This window comes from Fistularia commersonii, chromosome 23 (genome assembly GCF_037954325.1).
Source record: "Fistularia commersonii isolate RoL2024-O1a breed Wild chromosome 23, RoL_Fcom_v1.0, whole genome shotgun sequence".
In the NCBI taxonomy this organism is placed as follows: domain Eukaryota; kingdom Metazoa; phylum Chordata; class Actinopteri; order Syngnathiformes; family Fistulariidae; genus Fistularia; species Fistularia commersonii.
The window spans coordinates 6040939-6067307 of NC_141306.1; the positions used below are offsets into that span (position 1 = coordinate 6040939).

The 26369-nt window shown below is 43.4% G+C and overlaps 3 protein-coding genes across 10 annotated transcripts in view; 2 read left to right on the forward strand and 1 right to left on the reverse strand.

Moving 5' to 3' along the window:
* Nucleotides 1-12819: 12819 nt before the first annotated feature.
* On the forward strand, nucleotides 12820-15075 carry pde6hb (phosphodiesterase 6H, cGMP-specific, cone, gamma, paralog b). Of its 2 annotated transcripts, none has more exons than XM_086170913.1 (3): nucleotides 12820-12890; nucleotides 13989-14136; nucleotides 14217-15075. In XM_086170913.1, exons 2-3 carry the CDS (start codon nucleotides 13994-13996, stop codon nucleotides 14332-14334), a joined length of 261 nt encoding a protein of 86 aa, XP_086027039.1. In that variant the 5' UTR covers nucleotides 12820-12890; nucleotides 13989-13993; the 3' UTR covers nucleotides 14335-15075. The 2 variants fall into 2 exon arrangements, with proteins under 2 accessions (XP_086027039.1, XP_086027040.1); XM_086170914.1 differs by having other exon boundaries at nucleotides 12829-12890; nucleotides 13992-14136.
* Nucleotides 15076-16344: 1269 nt separating this feature from the next.
* On the forward strand, nucleotides 16345-20545 carry LOC147220778 (retinoic acid-induced protein 3). 4 transcript variants are annotated; one of them, XM_086170836.1, is made up of 4 exons: nucleotides 16345-16857; nucleotides 18064-19248; nucleotides 19699-19833; nucleotides 19933-20545. In XM_086170836.1, exons 2-3 carry the CDS (start codon nucleotides 18129-18131, stop codon nucleotides 19785-19787), a joined length of 1209 nt encoding a protein of 402 aa, XP_086026962.1. In that variant the 5' UTR covers nucleotides 16345-16857; nucleotides 18064-18128; the 3' UTR covers nucleotides 19788-19833; nucleotides 19933-20545. The 4 variants fall into 4 exon arrangements, with proteins under 4 accessions (XP_086026962.1, XP_086026963.1, XP_086026961.1 ...); XM_086170837.1 differs by having other exon boundaries at nucleotides 19699-19754; nucleotides 20197-20545; XM_086170835.1 differs by having other exon boundaries at nucleotides 16352-16857; nucleotides 19699-19754.
* A 1265-nt stretch (nucleotides 20546-21810) lies between these two features.
* Nucleotides 21811-26369, reverse strand: part of LOC147220779 (RNA binding protein fox-1 homolog 2-like) — a 45810-nt gene continuing 41251 nt past the window's right edge. For all 4 annotated transcript variants that reach the window (XR_015107963.1, XM_086170834.1, XM_086170833.1 and 1 more), the window contains 3 exons: nucleotides 26173-26276; nucleotides 25357-25432; nucleotides 21811-25177 (listed from right to left, as the gene is read on the reverse strand). Coding sequence is in view for 3 of the 4 variants with exons in the window: in XM_086170834.1 (XP_086026960.1) it covers nucleotides 25133-25177; nucleotides 25357-25432; nucleotides 26173-26276 (225 nt within the window). In the remaining variant the exon portion in view is untranslated. The remainder of the gene's footprint in view (nucleotides 25178-25356; nucleotides 25433-26172; nucleotides 26277-26369) is intronic.

Below are 26369 nucleotides of genomic sequence, written 5' to 3' on the forward strand. Positions count from 1 at the left end.
CTGGTACAGCTCATGTTCCACCAGGATGCAGGCCGAATCAGTGTTTCACATCTGTACCCAAAAAGGACCTGATGTTTCAACATGATGTTTCCATCCCTGCGGCGATTGTTGTTTTCATTCCAGCATTCCAAAAAAAAAAAAAAAAGAGGGGTTTATGTAACACCTCGCAGTTGTAATGACAAATGGTGGAGGGGAAGCGGCGTGAGGGAAGAGTGAGGCAGCTTGCGGAGCCGTGTCCCGCCTCTGCATCCCGCCTCCCCGACCCTCCGCTGCTGACAAAACCGGAGCCCGTCCATCGAAGGGCTCCGGAAATCTCGAAGTCTTGAAAATAACGATCCTTCATCGTGAACCGCTTGGATTAAAATAAAATCATGTGGTTTTAAGGGAGACGTCTTCTCAAATACATCATATTTTGAAACTGAGTATATAACACGGGAAAGATGCTCTTGAAGGTCGACACCTGAACCCCAAATCCGTACAGTAGATGTTAACACATTACAGCGGTTTATTAAACCTTACTATGTTTTTTGATAAATAACAAGAATATGATGTCAGATCTCGTGCCGCTGTTTTCTTGAAAAAATCTCCTCTTAGGTTTGGGGAATTTGGTAAAGAGCAGCCTGACGCTCTGCAGCTCTGTCTGAAATGCACATCGTGCAAAAGGCGATCTCGAATTCCAGCGGTGCATTCCACCCTTTTTTTTTCATTTCACGTCCTCCCACTACCATTTTTCCTTTTTTTTAAATCTTCTGGGCAAGACCTATTAAGTCTTATCTCCGATCATCAGGTTTGAGCAGGACAGCTTTCCAGTTTATCCCTGTGCTTCTCCTGCAGAGGTGTTTCCATGTGAGACTGTGTAAACCCCTCTATATGCGTCCGTGTGTGTGTGTGTTTTGCCCCATAGCGCCGCATACTCGCCCTCTATTTCTCATAAGAGCACCAGCCAATGTTTTGTCTTCCATCTTGTTTGCTTTGGTGCCCCATTCCTCTTCCGTTGTGCCAACTCTAACAAACCGATTGGCCGAGCATGTGACCGGCGCCCACGTAGCCTGGAATATCGCGCTCACGCGTGAAGTCACACATGAAGGCACATCATCAGACGGCGACAGGGCTGCGATCTGCAACTTCCCTCCATAAGCAGCAGGGCCTGTTATTATGGCTTAAGCGGGAACCCCAAACCGAGCAGCTGCCTCCATGGACGCAGCTGCTCTGTTCCGGAGGGGTGACGGGGGTTGATCTCGAGCAGAAGGACGAAATTACGCCGTCCTTAGCGATCCGCTCTGAAGGAATTCCCTCATAAAAGATCCCCCGCCGGGGGGCCTGAACCACCAGAGACACCGAGAGAGACGATCTGTTGATCGCGACCGCTGACGCTGAAGTCTGCAGGATTATCTTGACTAAACGTGTTGCCATTCCTTCTCTGAAATGTTGCACGGCTGCAGAATTCTTCGCATGCGAAGACCAGCTTTTGATTTTGCGGGGAGTTGATCATCCCTCTGAACATTAATATAACTTAATAAAGGGCTGCGGTTTGAAGTGTCTCAAGTGTTTCGGTGCCACAAACCCTTTGAGATGTTGCCATAATTTCTCACATAATTGCCAGATTTATTCGATTTTTTTTCTCCCCTGCACCTCTGAAATTCAAGCTTGTCACTCACATTTGACAGCCTGTCCGCCCCCCACCCAACTCTTTTTAATTTCTAGCACATCCTACGTAGTTACTCCATTACAGTGTCATATGCATTGTATGCATCACTTTGGTTGAAACTATTTTGCACTTTTCTTTTGTTCCCCCTTCTCCGTCCGTCCTTTCTCTGCGGCTGTCACACCGAGTCGGAGTAATCACACGTTTGCAACCCGCAAACACAACACGGCGAGCGGTGAACCGACACAAAGTCTGAAACGGAGCGCAGACACGCAGGCAGCCATGCAGCGCAGTGACGGGGGGAGGAGGAGGAGGAGGAGGGGGGTCGACGGGAGGGCAAAGGGCTGAGCGGCTGCACCCGGCGACCACTCCAGAAGACATTTTTTTCCTCAAATTTCAGGACATTCCTGAAGGCTGGCATTTAAAATTATAGAACCGTACATCCCTTTCTATAGAAGTCTGAAGCGATGAACCCGTTCCCCTCTCGCCCCGATGCACGCGGACGTGACCGGATGGTAAACTTCAACAAAGTGTATCGACTTTCATTAAATCTATCCATCTGGAAAGGTGGATTGTGTAAGGAGACATACAAGGTACGTACGAGCGGTACGATCTCCACTGCACGTTGACCAAAGCCCACGTGTGAAAGGGGTCTAAGTGTTTGCCCCCTTCCCACAAGGGGAAGTGAGCGCTCACATGGCAGCTATGTCAACACATTTATGATTCTCTATATAAAAATGCATAAACACTGTGTGCAGAGGGAAGAAACCTATCGGGGGAGAGACGAGCAGGGAGGTGACCGAACGATCCGTGGGAAGCAGAAATCGGATATTTTCATCACAAGTCAGCTGACCGAACCAAGGTTAAAACATCATTAAATATTTGATTTATATTTTAAGGCGGCTAGAAACGGACGCCTATGGGATACCCATGTGACCAGGCAGATCTGCGCGACCTCAGTGTCGCCGTCGAGCTTCTGTCGCCGTCGGCTCGCCTCGATGTTCATCCTCCCGGGACCGAAACCGATCCGTGGATGAAACCAAAAGCTTGGGGTTTGCAAGCTGCAATACAACATGTCATCATCTTCGTATAGCCGGAGCAATGAGGGAGAACATAATCTCATGTTTTTAGTTGTGAAATCTTTCTTCCCCATGGAAAGCCAGTCGTGTGGTACCGGGGATTGGACATCCACAAGGCCTTCCTCAAAACCACTGATTTTATTCATAGCCGACGCCTGGAACGACTGGACTGTATGTGGCGCCCAGCCGGGATCGGACGTAAATCGCTCGCAGATATTGCGCCCCCCCTCCTCTGCCGTTCACGAAGAGTGCAGCTTTTGACCTGCAGATGTCTGCAAGGTCCGCAGGGTGAGACGTATCTGCCCTCTAGTGGCAGTAAAGTGTAATTACATTTATATTGAACCTAAACATAGTATTGCATATCTTACTGTATTAGGGTCTAGGTTTTTCTTTCTTTTTGATGTTGATGAGTGAAGTATAGCAAATGCAGGTGTATTTCCAATTATATTTCAAATATTTTTGTGGCTCATTCCACTTCTTTCTACCTCCACTCATTTATTTTGCTAATGTGTGAATGCTTCATTTCCTGTACACACTCAGCATCTCCACTTTCCTTCTCTTTGGATTTCCCATTTAGTAAAATAAGACTGACGCAGACCGCCATTGGGACTAAATCCAATCGGCAAGAGCGTGTTTATGTTTACCGGCTCCTCAAACAATATTGATCTTCATGACTTTTTCCCTCTGGATTACACCTGATTCGCTGCAAGAAGTTTTTCAGAACAGACAACTTCTACTGACGCGTCTTCATTTTTTAATATTTACATCTGCAAACCTATTGGTGGAATGAATCTGTATTTTTGCTTCTCTATACTGTCAGTACCTGTGTTAGCTTATTGTCTAAATGTGCACATCGAGTGGCAACGGAGGTAGGAGTGACTTGACCAGCTAATCTGGTAAATAATAGTATATACAATTAAATGTACAGGTAAGCCACATGAGCCACATCCTGTATATGCGTGCTTGTATGTGTGCATTTGTGTGTATATATAAACACTGTGGAGAAACATACATGACCACAAACAGAGAGTCTGACAAAAGCTGACAATAAAAAACAAGTTTGTGTGCGAGTGTGTGTATGTGTGTGTGTAGAGGGGGGTTGTCAGGGGTGGACTGATGAAATGTGGTGATGTGGTGAGACGCGTCGGGGCAGGAAAGGTAGCGACAGAGGGGAAAGCAAATAAAAAAGGGAAAGAAAAGAAGGGAGGTCACGAAACACACAAAAACCACACGCGAGCAAAGAAAAGGGAAATGCCGGAAACCAAGAATGCAGAAAAATGTCTAAATGCAAAGTCAGGGGAGTAAAACAAAAACAGCTCATAAATGGTAATAAAGCGTAATTACACCTTTCACTCAAGAGGAAAAGCAGATTACGATGTGAAAGCACGTTTCTATTCTGCTATTCTATTCCATTCTATTCCGCTGACTAGGTTTGCAATCCCAGTTTTGGCTGGTCAGCACGGCAGGGGGGGCTAACGGATGTTGTAGCAAAAATAATCAGCCAATAAGAGGAGAGGCTCACACCTGTTCCCCTCCCAGCTCCTCTCTCAGGTGTCGGCCTGTTCGCTCCGACAGCCTCCTACCGGCTCAGCCCACCTCTGGTCAGCGGCGCACCTTTCGAGACGAGCATGCCTGTGTGTGTGTGTGTGTGTGTGTGTGTGTTTGCCTTTGTGAGCTCAGGCTTCCTGCCGCCCTGTCACTGAACCCCCCCTTGCACGTGAATCCTCTTCCTGGTTGACAAAACTAGTTAATCAACTCAACTCTACATTGAGATACTTTATTTCCAGTGTTTCCAGGTTGACAAAACTTCAGAGCATGTAGAAACGTCTACTTATATTTCATGGTTAAATATGTTGCGTGAAAATGGGTCATAATTATTTTACTCATATATATATATATATATATATATATATATATATATATATGTATATTTGTGTCTGTGTGTGTATGTACATACAACACACAATCACATGTGTTTATCACACATTAATTTATGGGACGTACAAGACATGTAGCAAAATACAGGGAGTGGCGATAAAGACGCTGGAGGATTTCAAGTACTTTGGGTCAACAGTCCAGAGCAACGGAGGGTGTGGAAAAGAGGTGAAGAAACTGGTCCAAGCAGGTTGGAATGGCAGGAGAAAAGTGTCGGGGTGCTATGTGATAGAAGACTATCTGCCAGAATAAAAGGAAAGGTGTACAAGACGGTGATGAGACCAGCGATGCTGAATGGACTAGAAACTGTTACAATGACGAAAAGACAGGAGGCAGAACTAGAGGTTGCAGAGATGCAAAAGCTGAGGTTCTCTTTGGGAGTGACCAGGATGGATAGAATCAGGAATGAGTCTATCAGAGGAACGACACATGTTAGATGTTTTGGAGAGAAGGTCCGAGAAGCCAGACTGAGATGGTTAGAGATGGATAGAGAATATATTGGTAGACGGATGCTGGAATTGGAGCTGCCGGGAAAGAGGTCTCCAGGAAGACCAAAGAGAAGATTTATGGACGTAGTGAGCGAGGATATGGAGGTAGTTGGTGTGAGAGAGGAGGATACAGAGAATAGGGTTAGATGGAGGAGGTTGATTCGCTGTGGCGACCCCTGAAGGGAAAAGCCGAAAGGCTTCTCTCCTTCTCCCAGTTCCCTCCCTTTGGTTTTGCGTATATTGTCATTCTGCGACACGGTGAACCCACTCCCCCCTGCGTCTCCCTTTCCTCTGTTTGACTCCCTCACACGGGGAGATTTTTTTTTTTTTTACAGAAATCAATTCTTCTGGTGTGTTATGGATTCCACGCCGCCGGACACACGCTCGTCTCCTGACGTGCGATTTTCCGGCGTGTGTTTAGAGAGCATATTTTTGGGCCCGTCATGTTAGCGCCCGATCGAGAGGTTTGTGAATTTCTGACTAAGGTCACGCTCTATTAGCTATTAGTGGTTTTTCCATTGTTTTTGAGCTCCTCGAACGTCATCCACCTCCACCGTGCCGTCCTGCGCCATGACAACGTCACGCTCTCTAATTTGGTGATATCCAATTAGTCCCTTCCTCTGAACAGAAAACATTCACCACTCCAATCTAATGAGTCTCTGTCCTTAAATCCGGTGGAAGCTAAAGCCCGGATTAAAACTCCTGCTCCTCCTTTCAGCCTTTCCTTTTTCCAGAGTTTTCGGCGTGACTCCAGTGCACGGGAGTCTAAAGCAGGGTTGGGGACCCCCAGCGGGTTGGTGCACGATTTTCTGCGATCCGCTACATTCACAAATGACCGCGAACGGCCAAAGCAATTCATTTTTACTCGGAAAAATAATTTGTATTTCACAAATATACTTTTCTACAGGAAAAAACGCCAGGGTGGCTGGGTCTGGAGTGTAAATGTAAATGTAAATTTTCAAGAAAATACATTTTCTTGAAAAAGGATGATTTGATGGACAGGTCTTTTTTCATTTCACCTCTAATCCAGACTGGAATCATTAATATACAGTAATTATACGTGCAATCATTCACACCTCACAGAATTAACACACAAATTAAACTTTAATCTGTTTGCACTCGCTTTCCTTTTAATCATCTTCACATCACAGACCGTCACGTCACTTCCTCCCCCGGCCGAATTCTCAGTTTCTCGCAACAAAAACCCGATGTTGCCATTTCATACATTTGTGTTTTGTTTATTTCCCCGTCACATTCCCTCTCTCTCTCTCTCTCTCTTTCTCGCCTCTGGCTGAAGAGTCAGTTTCGGAAGGACGTCCGTCTGATGACTTTTAAAAAAAAAAAAAAAAACACACATTCCTGTCAGCGCCTGCAGAAAAACTCCTAGAATACTGGTAGGTGATAATGTGCAGTAAAGTATTCTCTTCTAATATTGTCATATGATATTCTCCTTGGTTTTGCCCTCCATTGTTTTTGATGTAACGTCAGCTCAGCGAACCCCAGTAGATGCAGCGAAAGTCGGATTTTAAAGCGAAGGTCAGATTTCATCCAGAACGTTCTGCGGATTCTCTGTGACGTGGCGTTTATTCTCCTGGTTTATATTCTGCCTCGCCACATGGCCCGCAGGCGGCGAGGATGTCCCCCGGCCTCGGGCCTTCATTCGCACGATGTTTTCAGTCTGGCTTTCCACTGAAATATGGCATGTAGAGAAAACGCACACCCACAGAACGTCTGCTGGGACTGTGAAATAATCAGATTTGATGGCGGAGCCAACCTCGCTTTGAGAAGCGCCACCAGTCGTCCTTCAAATTTACTGAGACTTGCAGGGGAGATGAGGGGGGGGGGTCACCAGAGAGGAGCCCGCCAGCTAATCACAATCCTGGTGCATGACAAGATTCAAAAAGTAAGCTTTTAAAAGTACTTGCCATGTTGTTAGTAAAACATTTAAAATGACTTGTATTGTTAGCTAATCCAACACATCTTCAAGTAAATACCTGTAATTTGTTTTAGACATTTCCTTCCAGATGCATTTTGGTCAGGGTTTTAAAGAAAAAAAAATTGTTTGATTTACAAAATGACTAATGTTATCATTGTGCTTTTGTGAAAAATAGCGTAAATATTTTTTATTATAATAACATATATCTAGAGGATATGAAGGTAGTTGGTGTGAGAGAGGAAGATACAGATAATAGGGTTAGATGGAGAAAGTTGACTCGCTGTGGCGACCCCTGACGGGAAAAGCTGAAAGGAGAAGAAGAAGAAGAAGATCTCTTCATATATATATATATATATATATATATATGTGTATAGAGAGAGAGAGAGAGAGAGAGAGAGAGATAGATATATATATATATATTATTTAATTTTCAGTTTACCCTGAAGCGAGGTGTCGCATTGGATGTCTCTGATATGTGAACGAGAGGGTGAATCAATCTGTTATGTTTTTACTTGAAACTCTGGCACAACAATTTCCTTCGTGATAAATAAAGTTGTTGTCATCTCATCTCATCTCATTTTTGTGGTTGTTTATTTCTATATTTTATCTATTTATTTTTATTTCAAAAATGAATTTACACCAGATGGCTGGCCTATATTTTACTTTCACTCAAAACCCAAATTATTTTATGAGATGAATATATAAACAGGGGAATCCGAGAGACTTTCAGACTCACTGCTCTGCACCCTCCCACACAAACACCTTCCTTTAAGCGTTTAAAACAATGGAAGGGAGGGAGTTTGTGCGGAAGGAAGGCCAGCAGCTCCCGACGATGACCGTTGAGCCAATTAGATCCTCGCAAAACTGAGCTCCTTCCCCTGCGTCCAGTCCGAAGCCCAGCGCCGGCCTCTTAAGGTCTTACATAACACACAAAGGGCTTCGAGTCGAACAACTCCGAGGGCCGATTGTTTACGTTGACCAATCGGCTCAGATTTGCAGCTCGGTTTTAAGACTTACTGACAATTTAATGCGATTTGACAATCCACAAAAATGTCCTTTCACCGTCTGAAATGTTTCCTTTGCAACAGAAAATCCTCCTTCTCTGCAGGAACGAGAGCAAGGAGCCCCTCATGGTTGATTTGCATGTGAAGACAGAGGACTGTCAAAGCCAGCGGTACCTATGAATGTGTAGAAATACTTGTTTGAGAGCAGGATATCAGGAATGTTAATAGAAAGAAATAAAAAGCGTGAGGGGCAAAAGATAAAAAGCCAACATCCAGTTAATGAAACAGAATGAAAGGGAATGCAGATCCATACGTGGAGGAAAATACGAACTGAAATGAATAGCAAAAGATTCTGGATGAGACTGAAGGGATTTGGCACTTCAAAGCGCCCAGAGAGCGACGGACGGGAAATAGAAATAAAACATTTCCGCTACGTTAAAAGTCATTAGTCGCATTGGAAATGAATTTTTAAAAGCTGCGCCGCAGCCTTTTTCCGAGGCGAGAGGAGAGGTCGGAGCTTTTTCTGACTGATGGGCTTATGTGGCTTATGTTAAATACAGGGGCGGGGATGTTAAGATTTTAATATCTCATTTGGATGCAAATACAAACACAACAGCAAAGCCTTTTTGAATATGGATAAGGGGAAAAGCCATAGATGGAGGCGATTGATCGGGAGGTCACGAATCGCAGACTCAAACAGGAACGCGGCCTCGTCTCCGCGCAGCTGTCGACCGCTCGCTCGGCGACCGCCTGACGCTCAAATAAGATTAGGACATCCTTCATGTCGATAGAAGGCTGTGTGTGTTCTTACGGGTGATGGACAGGCTGCCGACGCTGCTCCACTTCCACGCGACCCCGTACGGACCTGGAGGCCAGACGGTCTGAGCTCTGAGCCTCTCCTCAGACGAACCAGATATGACAGTTACCTCACATCTACACGTGTTATGTTGTATTTACTGTGTTGCTATTATTGCGGCGTATCTGTTTTCAATAACTTTCTTGATGTCAACAATTAATATCAGTCTTTGTGCCTGTTTTCTAAAAGAAGCCGTGTCTTTGACTGAAAGAAAACACCATCTGACTCCGATTTAAATGTTACGGCACATTTGTGTAGGCGATCGCCTGACCGTAACCCCTGTATGAATATATACATGTGTTTTTTTAATAACATTACTGTCATTTTTATCCAACAAAATGGTTTAAAAACAAATATTTTTCATGCGTCTCTGATCTGTATTTAAATGTGCAGACATTCTGTGTGCACATATTTACACATCTGTATATTCCTATACAGACAGAGTCACATAGAGGTCTAGAACTAAAATAAAGTGCAGCGCCAGATTACGAGACTGTGGTTTATTCCTGTCTAGACCTTTTTCTCGATGGAAATAAAACAGTGTATTAATGTACGGTGAAAAGTCCAGCCTGGGTCTGAGAGACGTTTGAACGTCCGTTCATCCCACACGTCAAGCGCACGCTTTCACTCCGAGATGTCTCTCAAGGCAGAGACCTTGCAAAAACACACCGCGGCGGTTTCTCCCCCGGCACACAGACCGCAATTCATCGGGTTCATGAAAGAACAGATTTATCTCGTAACATTCTCCAACTATAAACCCCACACATGCACTTTGCGCATGACTTTTGAACAGGGCCATGTCTAGCGATTTGGAATATTTGGCAAACGACCAACCAGAGGCCCTTTCACCAAATTATAGTGATTTTAAAATATTATGGTCTTTTTCTGCAAAGTCTGAATATGAATCATCCCCCTACGCGTGTCCAGAGAGGGAAATTGATGATGGTTTCCATCCGGAGGCAATTACAATATAACAAAATAATATTTTACTTGAACAATGTACTGTTTTCAGGGTGGAGGAAGTAATTTGGTTAAATAAAATTACTCATAAATCAATTAGCTAAGGTTGGAAAGCCTTATAGTTTATTGAAATTGACCACAATATTAGAGAAACTTTATGATGTGCGTTAAGTAGTCCAGTTATGTTTAGAAACATAAAACAATGAGCTAAGGTTGTAAAGCCTTACTATTTATTGAAATCGACCATAATATTAGAGAAACTAATTTTATTAATTCTTTTAAATATACAAGGGCTTTATATCTTGGATGGTAAATATAGCGGCCACCTAATTTGATGTGACCCAAATGCAGCGTGGAAAACACAGAAAGGTGTTTAGTCTTAAATGTGGGTCATACAGAATAGTGGCCAAACCGGAGAGAGTTTATGCTGTTATATGCTATCATTATATCTAGTATGATTTGTTATAGTGTTTAAAAAGTTGTCACTATTAAGAAGCATCCAATGTGAAAGTAGTTCAAAGAGTGCAGGAACACACATCACGTTGCTGCTATCAAGCTACTTTTCAGCGCAGAAGCCTCGCGTTAATCTAATTAGGGGTCCGAGCATTAACGTGTCTGCGCGCCAACAGAGTTCAAAGATTGACACATTGACCTACAATCCAGAGTTATGCGTGGTCATAGTGACGTCTGACCCCCGGGGCCGCGCACAGCCTCGTCCTGCTTCCGCTGGGTCTGGCGATAACAGTCAGAAACCCAGAAAGCAATCGACCGTATCGTCAAACCTTTCAAGAAATATTTTGATATATTCGGCCGATCTGAGATGTAGTTTTATTTCTCTGTGTTTTCTGGCTCGTAATCCGTGGCAATATTTCATCAGTAATGTAGAACGTCACAGTTTGTGTACTTCACTTTTCTGTGAATGTGAAATTTGGGGTTGGGCAAATGGGTGTGTCAGTGTGGCAGCAGAACTGACTCTTAAATGTATGAATAGTTTTCTTGTGTCCAACAGTTTAATATCATAATACATAGTTTCAATCATCATTCATTCATTATCTCCCTGGGCAAGAAGCTAGACTTAGAGGCCAGGTCACTGGCTCATATAGTCATACAACCATTCACGTCATATAGAGACAAACAAATATTCGTTCTCTTAATCCAGCGTTTCTGTATACCAGAGGCACCCGACACGTCGACCCCGATCTGCTGGTCAATCGCAAAGACAACGTGGGCCGATCGCAGAGACGTGCCTTTCAAAATAAACTCTACTGCACAATGAAAAAAACAACTCAACCGCGAGCCACAGGATACACTACAGAGCACATAGTGTATTTACAGGTACAGGTAGTGTGTACACTGCAGCACTGACGCGCTTGATTGACATACAGTACAGCCAATCCGAAAACCCATCCACGGTGACTAATGGAAATTTGGAAGTGTGTCCGAGGCTCGGCAACCTGTTAGTCGACTGCGTCCTTTCAGTGCAAGTTGTCATCAGAGTATAAAAATGTACAGAATTGTATTGTGCCATACATGTTCATGCTGCTGTGCAAGGAAAACATAAAATGTTTATATATCTATACATACACATATACATACATACATGTATAAACATATACATATACATATACATATATTATTGGGGGTTCATAATTTTGACTTGGTCATTATAAGAGTGGCTTGCAAGCCAAAAAAGCATGGGCACCCATTCTGTACACAGATAAACAACCAATAACCAGTCAGCATCTCATTCACACTTCTGGGCAATTTAGGCTCTCCAATGAAACTCCTGCTAGAAAGAAGAGGATGTCCACGCAGACTGGAGACGAACATACAAAGTCCACACAGCAAGGCCCTCGTGCCAGAAGCAAACCCTCCGACACCTCAATCTGAGTAAAAAGAAGGACTTAAACAATCACCAAATGAAAATAAAAAGAAAAGGTTGCTTATATAAATGTCTTTTCCTGTTGTTCCATCAAGGTGCTGTTACACTTGCTGCTTGTCACCCGTCCAAAAAGGCTAATCCGGGATCCTCCCAATTCGTGCCCCTCTTCCTCCTGCCAACTGCCTGCCCACACGAGAGGCCAAACACTGAGCCGTAACTTCACTGCACCGATGCACGCCAAGGTAGTTCCTCGTTTTTCCATCGCGTCGCCCTGTAAAGTCTGCACGAAGCTCCATAAAGAAATGTAAATACAATTCCACCAGCCCTTTTTACATTTTATACCTCATTCCATGCGAATCCTCTCAAGACAGGACATCTATCAGTCCATCAAGAGCCTGCCATGAAGCAGGCTTTCTTTCTTTCTCGTTCTACCCGAACTGGTCGAGGCAACAGGGCACTCGCACTGGACAAACAGACTCAAACCTAATTTGTTTCCAACTGCAATAACTAACCTCAGTGATGCAAAAAAAAATACCCGGCAGATTGCGTGCCGATACGATTAACGTTTTTATTTCATTGCGTATGAATGATGCGCCGATCGGCTAGCACTTTAAATTTCATTGTTCTTGTAACAATGATAATAAAGATATTGTATTATATTGAGAACCTCCATTCATCTACTTCCTGTGACAACTCGTTTATGGTTTCTCAAAACTTGATATTTTTCCTTCCTCAATGTAAAGATGTAAGAGGTCAACGGTTGCCGCAGTGGAAAGAGTAAACACACATGGACAGAAAACGCGACCGGCACACAGCCCTCTTACTGTAAAGCTAATTGCACATGTATTGAGGTTTAAAGGGATAAGCCTGATAAAATCCCTCCAGACTGATCTTTGACTTTGTCTTCTGGGCCGGTAGGCGGGAACAAGGCGATCAGGGGAGGGTTGTTCAGCTTGGCTGACCTCTCCCTGTCACCATGTGACAGAAAACAGGAGATGGAGGGGATTAAACCAGTGTATAAAAGCCACAAAACACCGGCATAGGTCACAAACTGCAACCTAGAGGAAACTCTGAGAGGACAACAGCAAGAGACCAGAAACAACAGGTGAGCATCAGCTCCTCTTTCTCAACCTCACGGGGCAACACTAAGATTCTTCACCTTTACAAAAGAGTGTGACTGAAAATGCACGACTGTTAGAACAGGGAATTGAGATATTGAAACTGGATTTTTGGACAATTGTGGGGGATAATGTAAGATGAACAAAATCTTGATGGAGTAGAAGATGAGATGATAAGATGAGATGAGAACAACTTTATTTATCCTGAAGGGAATTGTTGTGCCAGAGTTTCAAGCAAAAACATAACAGTAATAGAAATAGTAGGAAGGAGGAAGAATAAGAAATACAATGAAACATAAATTGTCTTAACTGTTAACTACAAAGATTTGAACATTCCCTGCGGCTGAGGGAAGAGGAATTAAAAAAAGCTGGGTGAAAAAAGGACTCTACAAGGAGATCTGTTCTCTTGACAAAAGATTTTCACAAAAAGGTGTGTGTGTTTCTTCTTATACTGATTGTAAAGAGGATTGACTTGAAGGGAAAGCGCAGCAGCGACAGACGGCTAATCATGCCTCTCCATGTGTCTCCAAGTCCAGCTGATCTGCAGATGCTGATGAGGCCGGTCTGGTATATTTGAGTTATATAATCTTAACCGGGGGTTGATGGATGCGCTGTTTGCCTCCATTATTCGAGTCCAAACAGGCTCACCTGCGCAGCAGACTGTGAAGGGATTAAGATTGAGATGAGAACTAAATAGAGACCTGCAATACTGCACACGTTATTGTTCGCTCTGACCATCCTGAAGATGCCTCAGCATCTTGAAGTTGCTCTCTGCTGTCAAAAGTCAGTCGTTTGAGGAATTGATGAAAGATTGACATGATGACAAGGGATTGGAGTATTACTGCACATGACAGCGAAGGACAATTAGTGTGCAGTGGATCAGAGGGGGGGGATTACTGCTAATCTGGCTGTTTAGCCTCATCTGCATAATCTGTGATTAGCTCGGAGATAGAGATGGAAATAGGCTTATCGGTGGGGGGGGGGGATACAGAGGACAGCGAAGAGGACAGAAAGCGAAAAAAAAACAGACGCTAGAATTTTAGCATTGAGACACGTTTTCCAAAATGTGCTTCTATGACCTGCAGCAGCCATGAACGCCAGCCCCCCTGCAGGAAGCGCCCTGGCCCCAGGCGGAGCTACCGGTCCTACCACACCCAAGAAGGGACCACCCAAGTTCAAGCAGAGGCAGACCCGCACATTCAAGAGCAAGGCCCCTAAGCCAGGCCAGAAGGGGTAAGAAAACAAAAAAAGTGTAACGACAAACCTGTATTCAGTTCCTAAACAGAACCACTGACCTGTGTTTTCCTCGACAGCTTTGGTGACGACATCCCCGGCATGGAGGGTCTTGGCACTGACATCACCGTGGTGTGCCCATGGGAAGCCTTTGGCGACATGGAGCTCAGCGACCTGGCCAAATACGGCATCATTTAAAAGCTGCTGCTGCCTTCGTTGCCTGCCTGCATCCCCTCCCTCCATCTCCGGCCGGCACGTCGCAATAAGGCTGCCGGCTTCCCCCTAATGCCCTCTCGTCTATCTACCTCCTGCTCTCCGTCTTCGAACGGATGGACTGCATAATGATGCTCTTATTTTTATATTGATATGAATATGATGCTGTTTGCAGTATAAGTATACATGTATATATTTGAAATGATATGACGAGAAACTCCCCATCCCTTTATCCCCCGATCCCTTTGTCCATCTATTATAGTCTGGACTCCTTCCTCTCTCCCGCCGACACCCCTGACCCACGGCAATGGACGCAAGCAAAACCACTGGTTAATGCTAGTTCGTATTTGCTTCTAGCTGCCTGTTAAAATGTACATATTTGGTTTTCGGAGTTAAACCTTTTTACCTCTTGTTCCTTCTTACCTTTTTTAACCACCTTTCTCTGTCTTTTCTTTTTGCATTGTATTTTCTACTCCTTGTTAAGAGGATTGTTGTGAACATTGTGGGGCGCAAGGAGTGTTTGAGATGAGCTGAAGTGGTGAAAACTACAATGCACTTTCATGTTCTTGTGGAGGAGGAACTCCCTCTAACCTTGTTCCGCCACCTTGTCCCGCTTCTTTCCATAGAAGTATAAAAGCATCTAATGTGTATTTTGTGCTGGGCTAGCAATACCAAAGTAACACCTGGTATGTCGTACGATAGCCGCATTAAATCTATTACTTTTGAGTACTTGTTGTGTTCCTTTCTTTATGGAATACCTTCTAGGAGGTACAAATCTGTTTCTCATAAGGCCATAAACTGGTTTAGAAATGACGGATTTCACCCTGGATAGGATTTAGTTGTCCTCAATAAGATGTTTAAATTATAGCTCGGTGTTTTTTTCAATATTGAAGCAAACAACTTAGTTAAATAATAATAATAATAATAATAATAATAATGAAAATGATAATAATGATAATAATAATGATAATAATGACAATAATAATACTATTAATAATAATAATGATAACAATAATAATAATAATAATAATAATACCATATCTTTTATTAATCCCTGTGGGGAAATTTGTTCTCTGCAATGAACCCATCATGGATGAACCATAAGCAGTAGGCTGCCTTCCGCTCGCGCCAGGGGAGCAGTTAAGGGTTCAGTGTCTTGCTAAACAGCACTTCGACACACCAGGAGGAGCCGGGAATCGAACAAGGAATGTTCTAGCTCCTGCGGCCCTAAATAGATGGCTTCTATCATTCATTATCTATGAATGCACTCAGGGCCACAGGGTTGCTGGAGCCTATGCCAGCTGTGATTGGACAATAGGCGGGGTTCACTGTGGACCGGTCGCCGCTCATTCACAGGGCTTCATTTAGAGACATACGACCATTCACTTATTCACAAGTCATATAGACATTCATTCACTCATGATTAGGAAGAAATCAGAGAACCCAGCGGAAATCCTCAGACACCGGGAGAACGTGGAGACTCCATAAAGAAAGTACCCCTGTCGGAATTGAAACAGGGACCGTCTTGCTGTGAGGGGGAAGTGCTAATCACTTTTATTTTGCTGCCCTCCATAAACAGAAAAAAAAAAAAAACCTACTTTGGATTCCTTTAGCCTTCCTTGCCTTGACCTTATCACTCACTCACTCACTTACTCACGCTCTTTTGTTCCAGTTTTTCAGTCAAATGACACGTCTTTTAAGCCAACATGAATCTTTCATTCACAGTTTCCCTTTCATTTCTGAAATTTGGATCTCAGCTGATAAATGATCCCTACCGGGCTCTGTTTTGCCAAGGTTTGGAAGTTGAACCGCCGTCGAGTGTCGGCGAGGGTCTTTGAATTGTGACATCGAATTCAGACTTGAGGCTGACGGTTCCTCCGAACACACCCTCAAACCGTATTCCTGTACAGGCACGAGTTTAGCTCTTACGTAAGGATTCGAGAAGACACAACTGACATCACTTCTCTTCTTCTCACAGCTCTAGCTGTTGTTATTGGAAAAACTATCCGTAACCATGGTTACGGCGGGCATTATTTCATACAGAGGTGAGGTTGGAGTGAGTCAGTTGGCACATCATCTGAAACTCCAGCAGACAGCACTTTATCTTGAGACATGATTCAAATTAATGGGGAATTAAGAGTAACAACCAAGGAGGAGCTCTGTGTGTGTGTGTGTGTGTGGGTGTGTGTGTGTGTGTGTGAGAGAGAGAGAGTGAGAGAGTATCAGCCCTCTCAGGTGTGTCCCCTCACCTGTATTGAAGGAAGTGTCTGGAAAAGGGCGGCAGAAAAAGGGAAACCTGGGTGCAGGATTTGTAAGTCCTTTCCCAGCGTGTTGACCTGAAGTAAAAAACAGTCATTATCCCGTGGGACTGGTCCATCAGCGGGCCTGACAGAGAAATGGAGATGTCCTCAGGATCGGAGTTTTGCGGCTGAGCTGCAGCAATTCCACCGGTCTGTTGCAAAACTTCAAATTGAGACTTGAACAGTTGGATCTGCAAATCAACAGACGGTGAGTGGTTTCAGTTCCGTTGGATCTTTTACGGTGAAATGTTCATTTACTTCAGCAAACAAGCTAATTTATAGAGAGAACATTTTCATTTATTTTCTGATAATTCGAGACAAAGTTGGCTTTTCAGAATAACCCTAGATTCTTCAGGTTTCGCGGTATCTAAAATGGCTGGAAACCGACCAGATTTGTGAAATCTTGGAAGTTCCCAGAAAATGAATAAATGAACACTTAACACTTAGAATGACATTAATTCATTCACAGAAAAGAGGGAGAAGTCATAAATTTCTGGATCTTTTTCAAATCATGTTAGTTTTGAATTTTCAAAGCTATCTAAAGGTGCCTGGGGGGAAATGTATTTTATATATATTTTTATTTCATTTATTTATCAATTCGAATCTACAGATAAAACCTTTCTGCTCTTTTCCTGAGATGAATGGAATAAACTCCGATTGTGTTCAGAAGTTATTTTCCAAACTACACACACATTATTGGACATTTTTGGGAACTACCGGGAATCTAATTTGAATTATCATGTGATGATGGTGGAGGGAGTCAGGAGGGAGGGACGGCCCCCTCACGTCTCTGGATAAAAATCAAATAACTGATCCAACCGGTGTGTATGTGTGTCTTTGTTTTACTGCGGCTATATAAGACACTTTCATGCCTGCGGTCTCTCCTGCTTCTGTCCCGACCTCACCTTGCAACGGCTGTTGTTCTTAATAGCCTCGAACACACACGCGCATGCATGCACGCACGCGCATGCACCTCTGTCTTGTTCTGGCATGTTATACACTCCCTCTGCCTGCATGCCTGCATAAGACATCGACCCCCCCCCCCCCCCGCCCCCCATGGTTCTTTTAAAAAAAGAAATTAAAAGTTAATCAGTTCAAGGTTAAACAAAGACTTACTATAATCAATGAGTGATTACAAGTGACAATTTATCATTACATTACAATGCAATTCTATTGATTTAATTTTGTTTAAAGCCTGTTTAAGTAAATCAAATCAATATTGTATGATTGTTACAATTCTTTACACCCTGAATATTTCTTACAGTTGTCAAGCCTTTAAGTTTCTCTCATTATGAAGAAAAAAATTTATTACAAGACCATAACAGGACACTTATTACAAGGACAATGATTAATGGAGTCCTATTTGTAAAGTGTTCGTGTTGAAATCACTTACGTGTAAAACATTGTTTTCAAGGTGAAACAAGCCAAAGCCCTAAAAAGGACAGAGGGAAGGACTTAATCCTCACGTGGGCATCCAAGATGAACACCGCCTTTTCAGCTGAGGAGCACAAAACAACTCTGCATCTCCTTCTCCTCCTTCTCTACGGGCCCCTGGACGCTCTGTGTCAGTCATCGAAGATCACCAATGTTGGGCAAACTTCTAATAACACCTCCCCAAACACGACCTTCCTGCAGCGTGTGCCGGGGTGCGGGGTGGGACTGCATCCGGTCTACAGGTATCTGTGTGACCGTCGGGCAGCGTGGGGCATCGTGCTGCAGACCCTCGCCTCCTCGGGCTTCCTGTTCAGCATGATCCTCCTCATAGGTCTGCTGCTCTGGTTGCTGTGGAAATTCGCCTCATCCCGGAATCAACTCAGCACCATTGGTGGGACGGTGGCGTCCATGTCACTGTTCCTGCTCTCCACAGCCGGGATCTTTGCCATCACTTTCGCCTTCATCGTCCAACTCACGCCCGCCACTTGCCCCAGCCGGCTCTTTGTCTTCAGCGTGCTCTTCTCTCTAGCCTTCTCCTGCCTGCTGGCACGCTGCCTGGCTCTGATGGGCTTCGCGGCCGCCAGGGACTGGGGGGAACCCGCCGTGGCCCTGGGACTCTTCGTGGTGCAGGTGATCATCTCCACAGAGTGGCTGATCCTTGTGATGGTGCGGGATTCGAAACCCTGCGAGTACAGCCGAAAGGAATTCGTCATGCTGCAGATCTTCGTGCTCTGCCTCCTGGCCATCAGCTGCATCCTCTCCCTGCACCTCCTGTGCCGTCCTCGCTCCACATACAGCTACAGCTACGCCGCCCACACGCAGAGCCGTCACCAGGCCATTCTCCTCTGTTTGACACTGCTGCTCTCTGCCGCCGTCTGGGTGGTGTGGATCACCATGCTCGTCTGGGGAAATGACAAGTTGGGTCGACACCCGCAGTGGGACGACCCGCTGCTCTGCATTGCCTTGGTGACCAACGGCTGGGTGTTGCTTCTTGGACACGGGTTGTCCCAGGTTTCCTTCCTCTGCAGGGGGGAGGCCAGGTCCAAGGACGTCCCTCTACAATTTGCAGGCTGGACCACAACCAACATGGACTCACCAGAAGTTGGCATGGCCAAGCAGGGACAAGAAAACAGCAGCTATGAAACGGAGGATGAAAACTGGAGAGGTGAGACGGATTCTGACGAGTCAACTTCTGAGAGGGACCTGGCGGCTGACATTAAAATGAGAAGAAGCTAGATGTTTTTTTCTGCTGAGTTTCTTCAATAAACCCTTCACTGTTCAGTCTGTAAAGTGCATGTTAACTGAAAATGCCCTCATTTTGACATCTCAAGTGACCCTATGATTGTCCCAAATCAAGGACATCCATCACAGAAGACGAATCAGTTTGAAACAGTTTTCTGTACATTACAGGTATAATTTAAAGAAATGACTCTGAACTTCGTGATAAGTTATTAGAGTTACACACGCACTCAGTCATGCAACATAGATGTTACCACAAATAATGTTACGCATTTGTTGATCTATCAAATGATATATAACTGTAGGCAAAACCTCCATTAGCTCAGCTCATAGTGGGGCTTTAGGATCAACATCAAATAACACGCTGTCCCTCCAGGCAGAAGGACCGATCCGAGGCTGCAATCACCTTACGAATCCGAATTCTCCATGACGGTGAGTAATCAAGCGCTGGGATTTATGGTGTGACTCTTCATACTGCTTAATTAAACACCACCAGCTTTTCCTGCTTGAGGTAATTACAGCTAAATCATATTTCAGAGATAATGAAAGAAGAGTCATGGATAGTTGCAGCGACATGATCAATGTGATTTTGTGTGTTTGTGTCTTACAGGAAATCGATCCCAACAAAGATTACACCATTCCTCGACCTGAGACCACCAACTACAGACAACCCTATGATGATTACTATGGACCAATTTGAAATCAAAATTGAATGCATTTTATGCTCAATAAGGATGAGCTGTATGAAAATATCCATATTTTTGTGGATATTTTAGACCGAGATCTGTGTGATATCAATTTTTGGATTCCAATCAATATAGTGCCCTGCCATATCCACACACTCATTAAGAGAATGCATTGTTTGAATTTTCAGAACTGATGTCAGATGAGATCCACAGACCTTCGCGCCATCAAGCACAGACAAATGACACTGGCGTTGGATTCACCCAAGCTCAGGCTTCCATTCAGGCTGGACGGAAAGTCCAATTCAAGAATAGCAGGGCTGTGAGTGAACAATAGAGAGGTAGAATGAGAGGGAAAAGAGAAATGCCATCAAGTTTCACTGATATACTGGAATATCTCCATGTTCGAAGTTGTGACTGAGTATCTGCCGTGGTGAAGCACAATGTCTTTTGTTTGAGAAGGATACTTCATAGAGACTCCCTCATCATTAAAGATATAGCTTTGTGTGTAGAAATAAACTTGTGTGATACATCCTCAAACCTTTACCACTGGTTCATCCACTCACAAACCGCAGAGTGGTTGACGGCACCAGGACCAGCGCCAGGCCTCCGAGGCAGAAGGCAGGGCAGGGTGATGGTGTCGCTATTACACCAGCAGGAGGCAGTGCCCATGTAATATCTGCCGTGCTACAGATGAATAGGGGGAGGGGAGGCTAAGACTTAAAAGCTATAAAAAAAATTAAAAAAAAATCAGGAATGAGCCATCTTGAAGTGTCTGGTTTCTAAATCTCCAATTCATCCTGCTCAAGAATTTAAATAGTTCTTTTACTGCTTCAAATTATGATTATGAAATATTCATTTTCAATAGCTGTCTTTTCATGTTTTCCACCGCAGCGGTCTGCAGTGACTCTTGTGTCCACAAAGGTCAGTACCTCCCTCAGGGAGATGCAATCTTGACACACTCTTTTATCAGACGCCGTTCAATCTATTCTTCATTTGAGCCTGACTTCAATTACTCGGTGAGCATCCCATCAAGCCGGCAATTGTCCTCCTGTGCATAAGAGCAATTAGCAGGGATATGTGGTTTCCTGCCACATCCAGCCCATTTAAGGCCATTAACTTTCAGATGCAATTAGAGATGCTTCCAAATCGTTCCCTCTGGCAGCCAAAAGAACTTCGGAGACGGTGCAGAAATGGACAAAGTGCTGATTGTGTAGTAGATTTGATCAGAGGAGAGATGAAGCCTGTACTCACTGTCCACAAACAAAAGGAGCATTACAAGTGAAGGACTCAGAACAATTAATAGATTTTCTGGCCTTTTGATCATTTTCATTGCTAAATCTGCTTCCAACGGGGGCTTTGTCTCTGTCTTGATGAGCGAACTTCAGCCCAAGCCTCCAATGAAACCTAGACGACAGACGCTGCGGGAGGAATCAGCATTGAGGGCACAGGTCCTAAAATTAGGTGAAGTATCAGAGGATGTGCTCCATCAACCTGGATAACAGCTGAGGGCAAAGGTTATATTAAGGTGCTTTCTAGTTAGAGGGACCCAATTATAACAATAATAGTTGCAATAATGTCAATTATTTTTAGAATGAATTCAAGTTTTTTTAAATGTTTGTCACTGTAAAATCAAAAACAGCCAAATGTTACAGTCCAACTTTCAAAACAAACTAGCAACCCATAAATTCGTATAGTCTAAATCTAAGTATTTCTACACACCTTTAGGAACCTTAAACATAGTAACTTCACTGATAATGGCGTTAATTGGAACCAATCAGAAAACAATAGTTCACAGCCCGGTATAAAAACCAAACAGTTTATTATATACATTCAATAATAATGAAAAGAATAATTAGAAGGCATACACAAGGATGGCAAAATGAAACATTGTGAGAAAATATATATCACTTATTGGAGGAAAAAAAAGTGAGTATTTAAGAGCATGTGACCCCCCCCCTAAAAAAAAATTAAAAAAAAAAATTAAAAAAAAAATCACATGCAATTCACACCCATTTCTTTAACCCCTGTACAAAGAGTCCCGCTGCTTTGACTTGCAAACAGTGTGAGGGGCGGGGGACGGGTCAGCAGCACGCCAACAGCTTTGGATAACTTTGCTTGTTTCACTCAACCTGTAATTTCTTGTTTTTTAGACTTTCAGATAAGATTCAGTTTAATTTGAGACTGCAAATTCACTCTTTATATATAAAATGTACTGCGGGCAGATTAAACCCTTGTGTCTCCACAGAAAATACTTAAAGCCAGTCTCATTTTACTTTCCCAACCATCAGCGGGAGGTTAAACTGCCCTGGGGTGGACCGATGTCATCACTTTTATTACTTGGAGTTCTACTTTCATTAGAAAAGAAAACAGTGGGGGGTCAGACATCACTTATTAACTTTTACTTATCTGATATGAACGCTGTTTACCATGGTGACCACAGAGGCACAGAGCACAGATAACCCAGATTACTGAATTGCTCCCAATCATGCTCCGTGCTTCAAAGAGTGACTTCAAGCCCCCGCCCCCCCAACCCGACGACTTTCTAACAGACATTTACTGAGACTGCTGGCTGCTTACGTCACTCGGCATCACACAACAGCCTGTATTGAGCTCTTCGTCCTTCCCGCTATGTAAACACCTCGTCCTCCATCAGCACTACGATTTGAATGCATGCACAAATAAAAAAATTCTCCAACATCTGTCCTCTCACACGAAAGCATGCATAGCAACACTTCTGATAATACTTGTAAGGAATAATGACAAAAAAAAGAGGTAATGCTTGTCGGAAATACTCAATGGACCTACTGCACACAGTTTCACAATCGCTCCAAACATTACCCCTCTTCAAACTGTCTGCTCCACCACAGAGCCCCCCTTGAAATTAAGAAAAAGTCAGTGGGGGACAATACTATTCTGCTATTCATCTCTCAGGCTTTCACCTTCAGCATCACAATGTCCCTTGGTGAACATCTCACACAGTTTCATGGCTGCTGAGCACCTGGGCCCTTTTGACTTGGTGTGGATATTTCTCCTTTCCCTTTACCTTCTGATTTGCACCTGCTGGCAAATCCAATTTCAACTACCAATCCTCTCCCCCTGCCTTTCTGTATATCCCTCATGATATCCCTCCATCTGCTCTGTTTTTCCCTTACCTGCAGCAAAACACTTGGCATCCACAGCAGGTTTATGTGGACAAAGACAAACAACAACAAATGAACAAACAAAACAAAAAAACAGAATAGCCAAAAAATTAGTGTGCGGATCAAATTCAGTTCGACGATGTTTCCAGGTTCCCAAAAATGCAGCAACCTTGTGTTTTCTGTCTTTTGGTAGACTATGAAATTTCCCAGGATGACATGACATGTCTAGAATGTTTCAACCCAGAAAAATTCTGCTTCGACCCACCTAAAAAATATAATATAAAGTACAGGCACAAATCAACCACAAACATGAGAAATACGTCAGGACTAAAAATGTGCTTTCTCCAAAAAGTCTATGGAACCAGAAGGCAAATAATAGTAATAATTATATGATGAGAGTATATGGAGATGCAATACTAAGGACAGACTAAATCTAGAGATTGTGTTCCTTTACAGAGGCGATCAGGAGGAAATCAATACTACTGAATAGTAATTTGAAGCATTGTGAGGGGCTTCAGGTAATAAAAAGTGACGTGGCGCCCGGTCCTAAAACAACACAACAGAAACCGTAACTTGCTTTGCACATTAGAATAAACACTTCAGCAAACCAGTTCATGACTGGAATCTGGTGGTTTCAACAGGCCTCTTGTTCTGCAATCCGGACCACTCTTCTGGACTGGACAGATGAGTTCAGCTCTGACCATGCTGGTCAGAGCTGAACAGTTAGTCTTTGTTTCACATACAGTTGCTTCCAGATCAAATGGCTTTTAAATCTGTTGAATTTCTTTCACACTTTTTTCCCCCGGAAAGTTCAGTCACTGCTTTGCAACTTTAGCTGGAATGTCTGGCAGTCTGTGGGATAATAAGAAATGTACCGAGTCTTTTACTTGGGAGACTAACCATAAGATAAGGACCCACTGTGGAGGAGGAACCTTAAGAGGGCAGTTTATCTTTCTAACCACCAACAGTTATTTAGTTGATATCAGGAAGACCTGACAGTACAATGTAGTGTTGCTGTAGAAAACACAAAACTTGAAGATCAGCAATAAGGACAGTGTAACAAGCCTCAGCCTCACAATATATTAAATATGATATTTCAAAAAAGAAAACAAATACTCAGGTGATGCACCTTTCTTCTTATGGTTACATTTGAAAACAAATATTTTCTTTTAATATTTGTGTTTCCTTGTAGTCTTGAGGAAGTGGTGAAATGTGATGGCTGATCTTAACAGCAAGAAAAACAAAACAAAAAAAGCCTTGTTTGACACGGTGTTCATTGTTTGTGTTACCACGGCAACAATGGTTTCTGTCTGTCAGGTGCTCCCAAAATTCCCCAGCAGTTGCATGGTGTCTTCCATCTCTACACAGGATACTTCCAATGTACAGTTTATATAGAGCAGTCTGAGATTGATGAACGACCTAGATTATGATGCTAAATCATCACTGTAGTGTTTGTGGGCATGAGTACCTTTTCGGTGGCAGCTCTCACTCTGTGCAACACTACAGAAACATTAGAAGGAAAGAGGGCGTGGGTGAATTATAGCTGGGATGAAGCCTTTTAGGGCAGTAGATAAACTGCAAGTTCAGAGGAGAATGGTTTGTAGTGTGCAGGATCGAACATGTCAGTCTTTTCAGGGCCAATAGTGTTTTTCTAAATGGTAAGCGTCTTTAATTGTGCCCTGTTGGTCGGAAACAGCCGGCTCCAGCTTTTTATGTGGGAGACACTCCTGGCAGGCATTTTTATAATATCCATGTCAGACAGAGACTGAGCTGATGATGTGGCAATAAGTATTCATGCCACAAGAACAAGACCCAAAAAAAAAAACAAACAAAAAAAACAAATAAAAAAATACAAAAAAAAAAAAAACAAAACAAGTTGTGACTTTAGTCTCTCAAGAGAAAGACGTACCAGAGCTTCTACCAAACAAAGATCTTCAAAAGGGGTTGAGGAGCAATGGGAGATTCCTTGGTGTGGTTTGAAGCTTCAATAAGGAGCAAACCTGCTGTATCCTGCTCGGTATAAACTGGCCTGAAACACACAATCGCACAACAGTATGTATTGGTTATTACTAAGACATACAATTTAAATTTCGTTTACACTACACTCTCAACGTATCATCACAAAGTTAAAATAAAGCTGAAGATGGAGAAGAGTTCAGACATCCTCCCAAAATTAGGTTAACAGAGTCAAACTGGCTGATTCCTCACCATGGCTCCCACTCCATAAGCAGCAGCAGCCGGAGCTAAAGCGTGGTATGGATCTGTGGTGTACACCCGGCCGTAGCTAGAACAAAAAGGCCACAAAAAAACATATAATTTCAGGGGGTATTTTTAAATAACAATAAGGCACAGTTTACAGCTTTGTCCCTTGTTAAATGTTCCTGCTTTAAACATGCAGACAGTGAATCAAAACTTCCAGTAAAGTGTGTCGTCATTTGGTAAGTTTGCATATTGCCCAATGAAAATTTGACCCCTGAAAAACCCAGAGAGGCACCAAGAACAGGAATTGCGACTTTAAAAATACAAACCAATACTTGCCAGATTTCAAGTTTGGCGGGAAATTTGAAATCTCCATGTCACAAATACTGAGAATTGATTATAGAGTGTATTCTGTTTATAGACGACAGATATAGCTGATGACAACATAACATGCCGGACTGATATTGCAGTACTCATTGTTGTTTTTGTATCCTGTGTATGCAGAAAACCAGGTAAAGAAAAGTTCTGACGGCATTGTAACTAATGCAATGATTGAAAGGGATAATTAGTTGAGGATAACTATGTTAGTATCCTGATCACGTTGCCATTAATAAGCATTTAACAAAACATCACAAAACATGGTACTGAGTTGCATGTCTTGTGCAGGACATGTATAACCCAGTTGTGACAGTATCTGTCCTCACACATCTCCAAATTTCAATAGATGTCCTTGGCTCTCCTGGATCAGGATTGACGCCGATTTGAAAGTCTCATGCTCGCTGTGCTAGTATGGAATGTTTATGCATTCGTGCCATGTGTCCTGACCTGTCACTGTAGGCAGCAGCCGTGGCGGTTGCTCCAGTTACAGCTGCAGGCTGGGCGTAGCGATAGGCAGCAGCGGCGGCAGCAGCAGCAGCTGGGTAGCCTCCCTACAAACACACATATGCTAATAAATTAGGCATTATTTATTGCAGATATGTTGTGAGTCGAGTTCAAACTAAAATAACCAACTGTGGGGTAAC